This window comes from Rosa chinensis, chromosome 7 (assembly GCF_002994745.2).
Source record: "Rosa chinensis cultivar Old Blush chromosome 7, RchiOBHm-V2, whole genome shotgun sequence".
Taxonomy (NCBI): domain Eukaryota; kingdom Viridiplantae; phylum Streptophyta; class Magnoliopsida; order Rosales; family Rosaceae; genus Rosa; species Rosa chinensis.
Window position 1 is genome coordinate 7,137,842 of NC_037094.1, and position 11,189 is coordinate 7,149,030.

Below are 11,189 nucleotides of genomic sequence, written 5' to 3' on the forward strand. Positions count from 1 at the left end.
CAGCATCCTCTAAAGCATCATAAGTTCATAACTAATTCTAAGAATTTCTTGAATTTGTTGGTTGGGAACTCTTTTATAGCAATCTAATGTATCTTGCCATTCGCCTAGCTATGCTTTTACCAAAAAGATCCTAAAACTGTCACAGCTAGGGGAAGCCCTTGAGCATATTCTACTGCACATTGTGTGAGTTTCGCATAATTGGGTAAAGGTTCATTTCTTTCGAAGGCATGCCAACTGAAAAGCATAAGGGCTTCACGAGCATCTAATTTGTTGACCTCATATATTGAATCAACTCGATGAGTAGTTAACAACCATTTATCTCTTGATGTTATGACAATTCTACTACCAGGACCAAACCACTTTAACCCCCCGGCTAAGTTATATAACTGTTCTGATTTATTCACATCATCAAGAATTAAGAAAACCCTCTTACATCTCAACATTTCCCTTATTACAGAGGCTCCTATACCAACGTTGGTCACATTCAAGTTTGCGTCTCTTAGAATATCAAAGAGAAGAGTCTTCTGTAGTCGGACTAACCCTTCATCTGACACTGAATTTTCTCTGACATTTGCTAGAAAACAATAACCGTCAAAGCTGTGAGCAAAAGAATTATAAACAGCTTTAGCAATAAGTGTGGTTTTACCTATACCCTCACTGCCCATATCCCAACCATGCGAATATCATTTTCTTCGAGCCCTAAAAGCTCCTCTATCTCGTCTAAACAAGAATCTATTCCAACGGGATATTTGGCTACATCCAAATAGGTACACTTTAATGTTTGGGATGATATCTCTTGAACAATCTTTTGTATAAATAGATATTCGTACCTGTCAAGCATGTATACGAAATAATTTAAGAGATTTTCACGAATAATGCAATACTCTACAGACAATTTGCTATATATATGAAATTTAATACCATATGTTTCATCTCAGATGATAGAAATGAGAAAAGATAAGAAAAATAGTTGGGTTCAGAAACAAATGTTTATTAATGATTTAACTCAAGTATGGCCACCCCGACAAATCTGCTGCTTCTTTAAGAGCTGCTCGCCATCGGTTGACTTTGGCCAGGTCATCCTTGAATTTGGATTCATGTCTAGCAAATGCCTCCTCAAAACTACCTCTCTGGTATCGTACATGAAATGGATCCACCTTGTAAAAGATGGGCTCATGGGCATGACTATTTGTTGATTTGATTCCTTACATTCAAGAATCTTAACGAGTTCATCCAAGCACCACGTAGATGAGGCATAGTTTTCGGAGAATACAATGATAGCAATCTTTGAGTCTTCAATTGCTTCGAGAAGTGCTGATGATATTTCTTCTCCTCTTTTAAGCTTGCTTTCATCAATGAATGTGTAAATTCCCTTATCAACTAGAGCCTTGTACAAGTGGCCAGTGAAACCGCTGCGTGTATCAAGCTCAAGAAGACATGATATATATGTCCATAAATGAGTGAAGGAAGAAGAGGAAGAGGATCCCAGATTCGTCATAGAAGTACTCATTTTCTGTGTGCATATGCCAGAGAAACTGAACAGCTCAACTAATACTAGCTGCAAGGTCAGAAGTGAGAAACTTTCAGCGCAGCTTCCTCATTCCGTGGTGCCATGTAGTTAACTAGTCATCGTCTTAGTATATGTAATTAAATTACAAGTACAAAATTCAGAATTATACTAATTAATCATGACCATGTAACTCATGGTCAGCATATATAAAATTATAAAACCAAGATTATGTATATACAGAGGATAATATGTATATAAGCATGAGTATATGGCACGTCTTAAATTATATATTAGGCTTGTGAAGGAAGTAGGAAGTCGATGGCTAGCTTCTGCTTATAAAGTCCCTGACCTGGAACAGATTACACTAGTTTACCCAAGGTTGCTTGGTCTAAGTTGACTTTCTCTGCTTCGTTATGGGATAGCTGGGTGGCAGTTTTTAATTTGACGTATATGCCAGCTTCATTGTTGGATTTATTGAACCTGGGGTGCATGTGTTGGTTGCAGCTCCCAAATAAATGAAGTTTGGCTTAATTGTTTCACCATTATTTTGTGGTTTATATGGAGAGTGATGCGGAAAGCGTGAACACGATAGTAAGATGCTCTATCAACCGTCGAAAGCCATATGAGATGAGCTAGAATCCACTAGCAATTACGGACACAGCCGTAAGAAATATAGAGAGACTTATCTAATATTTAGTTTTTTATTGATAACTTGAATAAAAATTACAATCTAAGAGATGTCTTATATAGGGCTCATAGCATAAACCTAATGCAACTAGAAAACATAAAGAACAATTTATTGTAGACTAAAACTAGGAAACCTAATTAAATCTGATTAAATAAAAATCAGAAATAGAATTCTAGATACTAAAGAATATTACGCTTGGAATCACAATCAAGATTTTGCTCGAGAATCCTGATATATCCAAAAAAGTAATTTATGATTAATTTCATCATTAAGAAGCCTATTTGAATACCAATTTCCAATATTCAAATTATTCTTCTTAATATGAAGATGTTTCTTTCTTTTCGAGATTTTTTGTTGAAATTGGCTAAAATCTAGTCCTACATCAGAGAGCTAGAAACAAAATGAAGCATGATAATTGTGTTGTTACTGTGGAGGCTACGAGGAGGTTAATTATGGGCCATGTTCAAGCTGCTAGTAAGCTATAGCCATAGGGAGCGTGTATAATTCTGTGGTTGAGCTTCAAATTTTAGATTTTTTTTGGGGTTGGTTGTTGTCCTTATCGAACTCCAAGGATCGTTGAGGTTATTTGGTCTCCTCCAATTATTGGTTGGGTGAAGATTAATACCATTGGTGCATGACAATGTGTTTCGGGAAGTGCAGGCTATGATGGAGTGTTTAGGGACTATCAAGGCTCTTTTATGGGTGCTTTTGCTTCTAATCTTGATATTCCTAATTCCGTTGAATCGGAGATCATGACAGTTATTCAGGCAATTGAGCTTGCTTGGGTTAGGGAGTGGAAGCACATTTGGCTTGAACTTGATTCAACTATGGTTCTTAATTTCCTTCATGCACCCCATCGATCTTGTTCCTTGGAGGCTTCGTGTTGCTTGGGATATAATTGTTTGCACAGTATCTCGTACATGCAATTTAAATCTTCTCATATTTTTAGAGAGGGAAATCAGGTGTCAGATACGCTTGCTAATGTTGGTCTATCATCGTTAGGCTTGGTTTGGTGGAATGAGGCTCCTCCTTTTCTTCTAGATCTTGTCGACGAAACTCACTTGGTCTTCCGAATTCCCGGTTTATTTGAGTTGTAGTTTTCTTGTCGCTTCAATCTATTAGACTAGAGCTTAGTACATCAGTAGTTCTTCAGTTTTTGGCTAGGGGCATGGGCATTGTCATCCCTTCTTTTGTTTGTAATATCCAACTCTTTTAATAAATCCGGTTGAGAGGCTTTACTCTCTCTAATCATATTTTACCCAAAAAAAAATTTGACTTTCCATTTTACAAGATATTTTGTGAGATAACCTTTTATCCTTTGACAACTATTGGTGATGTTAATTAATAGTTTAGCGGCCAACTTTGAACCTTCAAACTACATATGATTATGGTGAAATAACACTTTTGAGCTGATCTTAATTAGACCATACTAGCAAATTGGATTTGTCTTTTTCCAAGTTTTATATGTAATAGATGAATACTCGCAATCTAAAAAACATCAACGCTACTTAGAATATGATTTGTTTTGTTGCTAATAATAGATTAGCAACAAATGGGATACAACAAAAAATAAACTTTTTTCATGATTGGTAGAAATTTACAAATACAAAACTGTTCAAGGAAATCCATAATATGTGTCTGGCCCAAACTCTAAGTTACTTGACTTAGTGGTAATAGGGTTAGAGTTAGAGATAATATCGGAGAATCTTATCAATGTAATATTACGTTTCCTTGTACAACTTTGATTCTATGCCTTATAATCCTCTATATAAAGAGCCCCCTATTATCTATGAAAGTACGACTCAATTCTCTCCCAAATTTAGTTTTCCTTAAACACGTTATCAGCACGAAGCCTTAACCCTGAAACCCTAACATCGTAGCCTACAAACCCTAGTAGCCACCACCACCTATATTGAAGCCCTCAATCCTAAGAGTCCAGAATCGGCCGGAAAAATAGCGAACCGGCCCCCAGAAGAAGCAAAAGGTCCTCTGCCCGGTTCGCACCCTTCCAGTCCACCTTCTGCCATCATCTTTCATCACCTAGGGCGCCTCTGCCCCAGAATCCGGGAACCAAAAAAATAATTCCAGGAACCGGCCTAAAAACACGTGAATCTGCCATCGAAATTGCTGCTGCACCTTGAACCGCCAGCCTTAATAATTCCTCTGTTCCAGTAAGCCCAAACCCAAAGGAGCCCAAAAGAGTGATCAGTAGCCCACAAAGCAGGAAGAAGAATGTGTCTCGGTCAAAGGAAGAAAGAAAGAAAGAAAGAAAAAAGGGGCACGGGCCCACTGCCAGAAAAGAAAGAGAAGGAATTATTAAGGTGAGGTAGCAGAAGAAGAGGAAAAGAAAGAGAAAAGGAAAAAAAAAAAGGAAAAAGAAGAAGGCCCACAACCCATTGTCGAAAGAGAAAAAAAAAAAAAAAAGTTGCCAGCGCCCAACCAACTCCGACCACCTCCGGCGACTTTTTCAGGCAATTTTATACACTTTTCAAGGTATGTTTTAAAAGTTCTTTTAGTTCTCGTTTTTGAATTTTTTGATATTGTTTTTCTCTTCTTTTTCTCGGGGACTTGCAACTTCCCTTCTTCTATCCCCCTTTCTTCTTCATAGGGGAGACCAAAGGTCGAACTGTGGGGGTTCGTGCTCACTCTAAGCTTGGAGCTTGTAGAGTCCTCCAAACTTAGAGTTTGTTGAGAAGTTATGATCGATCACAAATACATCATTGTTTCAATCTAATCCAATACCTCTTGAAATCGGATTTCTTGAAAGTGACTACGCTCATAAATCCCTAATTTTTGGAAGCGATTACGCTCGAAAATTCACAATTTCTTGGGAGCCACTACGCTCAGAAATTTTATATGTTTTCGTGGTAGCCTTTTACTCTCCGCAACTGACCCTAATTTCTTGTTCTTTATCAGGATGAGTAACCTGAACAAACTGGACTTGGATATCACAAGTGGGTTCGTGATATTAGCCATCATCTCAAGGCCGATGGAATCCTAGATATGATTCTCGAGCCTAGCTAGCCAGGACGTGCTAACTGTTGAGCAAGCTCAAGCTTTGGATTCAAATAGAGCTGCCTTAGAGGAAAATAAGGCGAAAGCTATCATCCTAATGACTCATCATATTGATGATTCGCTCCAGTATGAGTATATGAATGAAGAAGACCCCAGAAGGCTGTGGGTCTCACTCGAAGAAAGATTTGGCAAAGTCCATGACTTCGTGCTTCCAGACCTATAAGTGAGATGACATAACCTCCTCTTATGTGATTTCAAGTTAGTTCTTGACTACAACTCGGAAGCACTTCGCATTAAGTCCTTAATGAAATTCTGTGGTAAAGAGATCACAGATGCGATGTTGATTGAGAAGACTCTCTCTACCTTCCTTATCTCTGCATTGATGGTTATTAAGAACTATCGAATCGATGTTAGTGCAGAACATATCACAAGATTTCATGAGCTCATTAGAGCTATGAATGCCGCTGAAAAGCATGACAACATCCTTGTGAAGAACTACAATTCGTGAAAACATAGCATATTCTGGAGTCCAATTACAGTCACGTCCCTAAGAGAGGCCTTCAAGAGCAAAATCCTAATATTAGGGATACTTCTAGACGTTCTGGTTCATATAATCACTCTACTTGGGAAGGTAACAACCAAAATAGGTGAACACGGAACCGAAGAGGTCAACCTGGAAAGAGAGAGGAAGGCAATGCCTCTGGCCATGTTGGTGGCCCCACCAACACTAAGAGCCATTCTTATGACACTTTCAAAGTGTCTCAATCAATGAAGTCTAAGCACAGAGATGTATGTTTCTGATGTGGTGTGTCTGGTCATTGAGCACACATTTGTAGAGCTTGTGGAGATATTATCACCCCCTACAAAGCATATTGTGAAGCAAGAGAAGCTCACTATGTAGAACAAGAAGATCAAGAAGGTGATCTAGAGTGAAGGGTTGACTTCAAATCTGGCTGGGATCAATAGATCGTCAATTCTGTTTAAGTCTTTATTTTTCCAAGAGATGTAATAGGCAATTGCCATATACTTTATAGTAAATGTCATTGGCTTAGTTTTTCTTCATATAGGCTCATCCAAAATGACTATGATATCTAGGAAGGTTTTGAGATAAGTGGTACTTAAGCGAGTTTTGCTCCACCGACATTTCTCTACTCACCTGGTCATATTTATTTTGGAGTTACCGAAAGAAGTTAGATGACTACCATTGTTTTGCATTGGCTAGCATTTTGGATTAGATTTTCTTTAGTCAAAGAGACAATGATGTAACTCTGTTAGCTTATGAATAATTTTGAGTTTTTTCATTATGACTCCATTTTGATTACGAGCATTACTTTGTGACTATGATGGCTGGGTCATCAGTATTAGTTCAAGGACATAGAATAGCCCAAGTTCCCCTTACCAATGGATAGCCAATGGATTCCATGCGAAAACACATGTAGAGAACGGAACTAAGTTCCTTTGCAATACCTCTAATGATTGCGAACAAATGTGCATCTTAGAGAAGTTTATGTGTCTCTCTAGTGGACTGTATGTCACTATTTGAGTTATTAAATTCAATAAATTAGTGAGATAAGATCTCTTAGATTTAGACATATATTGGTTTTGTCACGACATGATAGGTCATCATAGTCATTGTTAGGATTATAAAAGTCATTTCTGTTGTAATCAATTAAGCTAGTTAATCAGTTAATTAGTTGGTTAATTAGGTTGCTAATTTCTGTTAGCATGCATAGTTAGTTAGGTCTTGTGCTCTTGATTTGTGACACATGTCACTCATCTAAGCCATCATCTCCAAATAAATATGGACTCTACCTGTACCTTTCGATACTCAGTAAGTCAAAATAGTCATTGTTAATCATAGAATTCTCTCTGGACTTTCTTCGTTTTCAAGCTTCCATATTTGCTATCATGGTATCACAGCTCAGGTCGATCAGTGACCGCATCAAAGCAAGTCAAATTTTTGTAATACTCATACTCAGCTTTGCTCGATCAAGTTTGTTCATCATTTTCAGATAAGTTTCTATATCAAATCTTGAAGAATTGTAGATCTACTTGATTTCTTTGTGAATTTGTTGCTATTCTACCTCATCGAAGACTTGGATTTACACATTGAGCTGTTTTCAACAGAAGATTGTTGAAGATCTACTTGATTTCTTTGTGAATTTGTTGCTATTCTACTGCATCAAAAACTTGGATTTACATATTGAGCTGTTTTTCAACACAAGATTGTTCATACAGTGTTGAAAATTTAGATCTAGACCTATTGAATCTGTTCTGAAAACCCTAGAATTGCTAAGTGTGCTTAAGTGTGACTCCTAAAACCCTACTCTCTTGTCATATCAACCATGACTAGTCCTACACTTCATCCCTTACCTCCAAACACTGCCCATACCACTATGTACCTCCCGAATGTTCTCCTGGATGAATCAAACTATCCTGCTTGGCTCTTTCGAATGGAATCCTTCCTCAGAGGTCAAAACCTATTTGGTTTTGGTGATGGCTCCACTCCTTGCCCATCATAGTTTGTCAGGTCTTCTGATGGCTCTACTAGTGTGCCTTCTGTTGAATATATTGCGTGGAAAACACAGGACCAGAGTATAGTGAACATTATAGGTCAAACTTTGAGTGCTGTGGCCATGACCTGTGCTGTTGGGAGCAAGTTTGCTCAGGAACTATGGTCTCGACTTAAACTAAAATTTGCTGCACCTGATAGACAACATATTCTTCAGCTCAATTCCAATCTCCAAAACCTGAAAAAGGGCAATGATGATATAGAAACTTATCTGGATAAAATTAAAGCAGCTAAAGATGCACTTGAAACTGTTGGAGTTGTAGTTGATGATGAGGATATAGTGGTGACTGTTCTCAGGGGTCTTCCTTCTGAATTTGCAGCCATTAAGACAGTTATTAGAACTCAATCTAGTTGTTCACTTAGTCAGCTCAAGACTCTGCTTAAGGCTGCTGAAGTGGATATTGATAGTGAATCTCAAGGCTTACAAGGTCTACTTACTGCTATGCTTGCCAAGGGCAATCTCAACTTGTCTGCTCTTACTCATCTTGATTCAGTCACCTCTCACACGTCTCAAAGCTCTTCTGGTTCAGTTCCTGCATCACCTCAATCCATTTTATCATCTTCATCCTCATCTGTAACTCCAGTTGCTTCATCTACTTCTATTGTGGCTTCACCTCAAGTATACACACAAGCTGTGCATTATGCCACTTCCCATCAGGCTTCACCAGTTCAAGCTTATTCACAATCGCACATGGCCTCTCCTGTGCCAGCTCCACTTGTGCCATCTGGCTTCTCTACACCTACTCAGGGTCTTCCTACATATCCAATGTCCACTCAAAGTCCTTATATACATATCTCAGCTACTCCATATGGATTCACCACTCCTGTGATCCTTAATCCCATGGCTGGACTATATGCTGGTCGAGGTTGTGGTAGAGCTGGTAGCTCTAATGCAGGTAGAGGTAACTCTTATGTTGGTAGAGGCTCTTTTAATCCAGGTGGTGCATTTAGGAACAATTTCACTGCCAACAATACTGGAACTGGTGGTACTTCTCTTACTTGCCAACTCTGTAATAAAGTGGGACATGGTGCTAAAACATGCAGATCACTTCTCAACTTTCAACAAGGCAATTCTTCAGCTCAAACTGGTTATCAGTACTATGGTAGGACTAGTCACACTACTGACAGGTGCTACTTTATCATTGGCTTTCCTGGCCAACAAAATGATGCTGAACCTGATGTTCCTACTGCAATGATGGCTGCCTCTTCTCTTGCACCTCAATTCTGGTTGGCTAACACAGGTGCCACCAACCATATGACCAACAATCCTCATGTCCTTCACAATGTCACTCCCTACCTCAACACTGATTCTGTGTAGATTGGTGATGGTAAACAATTGAGCATTACACACACTGGTGATACTATGTTGGGTTTGCTTAAACTAGAAAATATTCTTCTCATACCCGAACTTGCAGCTTATTTTCTTTCAATTTATCAATTGTGCAAGCAAAACAATTGTTTAGTTTGGTTTGATGAGTTTATGTGTGTCATACAGGACAAGGTACAGGGCAAAATTCTTTATCAGGGACTGAGTAAGCATGGCCTCTATCCAATACCATTTGATCTGCCTCTCTTCAATAAGTGTGCTACTGCATCTTTATCATCATCTCAAGTCAACAGCTCAGATATCTCTTCTTATATTTATGCTTGTTTGGGACAATTAGTGCAATCCTCACTATGGCACCAAAGATTTGGTCATCCATCCAATGATGTAGTCAACCTCGTGCTCAAGAAATCCAAGATAGCTCAGAATAAAGATAGTGAGAGTTTCATTTGTGAACCTTGCTTGTTAGGAAAGTTTCACAAACTGCCTTTCTCTTCTTCACAAACAAGAAGTAGTACTCCTTTTGAGCTTGTGCACTCTGATGTATGGGGACCTGCTCCTCACCTATCCTTAGATGGATATAGATACTTTGTCTTGTTCATTGATGATTGTACGAGGTTCACTTGGATGTATCCTATGAAAAATAAAAATGAAGTGTTTAGTTACTTCAAGTCACTGTGTGCCATTGTTTCTACTCAATTTTCTTCTACAATCAAAACACTTAGATCTGATGGTAGAGGTGAGTATATTAATGTCAATTTCAAAGAGTTTTTGTGCCACAATGGCATACTTCATCAGATTTCTTGTCCATACACTCCAAAGCAGAATGGCATTTCAGAAAGAAAGAATCGACATATTAGGGAAACTACTGTCACACTTATGCAGAATGCTTCTCTTCCTAATCAATTCTGGTACCATGCTTGTGCTACAGCTACGTATCTCATTAATAGAATGCCTACTCCTGTGCTGAACATGTGTTCTCCATTTGAGAAATTGTATCATACTATACCTAAAGTTGAATTGCTCAGAGTGTTTGGATGTTCATGCTACCCCCTTATGTCAGCATACAGGTCTAATAAGCTCCAACCAAAAACTATGAAATGTGTGTTCGTTGGATTTGCAGCAGGCTATAAGGGTTTTATTTGCTATAGTCCAACCACCAGAAAATACATTGTTTCTAGACATGTATTTGTTAATGTCTGAAAGTCTAGCGGTGGCCAAACCTTAGTTAACGCTGATCCGGTGGGCGGATCGATACTTGTACTTATGTTGTGATTCCTGTTACCTGTCAAGTAAAATACAACGGGCGTCAGAGGGAGACCGCGCTGGGCGGTCTTCAACTCTCCGATGCCTAAGTTAGTCAATGTATTTATGTTGACAAAATAACCGCAGGTAAGTATTGAATGCGTGATTAATGAGGAGAGAGGAGAGAACCTTTTATAGGTGAGGAAGAGACTGATCTTGTCTTTGTTTTCGATGTGGGACTGATATGCTTCAGTTCTTAGTTTCAGAAGCTTCTGATGCTTAACTTGGCGCGGCGCGTGGCGGCGCGTGGGTGGCGATCTGGAGGCGGTCCGACGCCGAGGCTGTAGCCCGCCTTGCAGTGTGTTCGCATGTCATTCCTTTGGTTGGAATTAGTACCTTTGGCGGTACAATGAGCATGGCCCATTATAGCTAATTATGTTTGCAAATGTACACGTATGTACAAGTCCCCCAAGTCCCCAGTCAAGGAGGGCAATCTTGGTTGGGGAGTTGTTCGGCGGTTTGAAGCGTTGTCCTCCGCTAGACTTGCAAGAGCATAATTAGCGTCAGTGCGTTGTCAACCGTTGGTTTTACTGAGCAAACGCTTTATACCCTTTCGGGTGGGCCCCTGCTGGGCCCCCCAGGGAGTCCCCCACTCCCCGGCGAAGATAGACCTCCGGATGGTCGTTGAATTGTTTGATGAGGGGGGGCTGCACGGAGCAGAGGGTGTTGGGTAGCGAGCCCAATGTTTTAGCACCCAAATGACGGGGGTCAAATTGCCTGATCAGGGCAGTCGTAGACTGTGACTAGTCCCCGTGTCCCGTAGGGACGGTCTGAC

The 11,189-nt window shown here is 39.5% G+C and overlaps 2 protein-coding genes across 2 annotated transcripts; one reads left to right on the forward strand and one right to left on the reverse strand.

Annotated features, from left to right (window-relative positions):
- Nucleotides 1–1,006: 1,006 nt before the first annotated feature.
- LOC112177317 (TMV resistance protein N-like) lies at nucleotides 1,007–1,498 on the reverse strand. Its single transcript, XM_024315615.1, has one exon. It carries the CDS (start codon nucleotides 1,496–1,498, stop codon nucleotides 1,007–1,009), a length of 492 nt encoding a protein of 163 aa, XP_024171383.1.
- Nucleotides 1,499–7,390: 5,892 nt separating this feature from the next.
- On the forward strand, nucleotides 7,391–9,780 carry LOC121050787. Its single transcript, XM_040511945.1, has 2 exons — nucleotides 7,391–9,113; nucleotides 9,281–9,780. The coding sequence occupies exon 1, from the start codon at nucleotides 7,850–7,852 to the stop codon at nucleotides 9,101–9,103; it is 1,254 nt and encodes a 417-aa protein (XP_040367879.1). The 5' UTR covers nucleotides 7,391–7,849; the 3' UTR covers nucleotides 9,104–9,113; nucleotides 9,281–9,780.
- The last annotated feature ends 1,409 nt before the right edge of the window (nucleotides 9,781–11,189 follow it).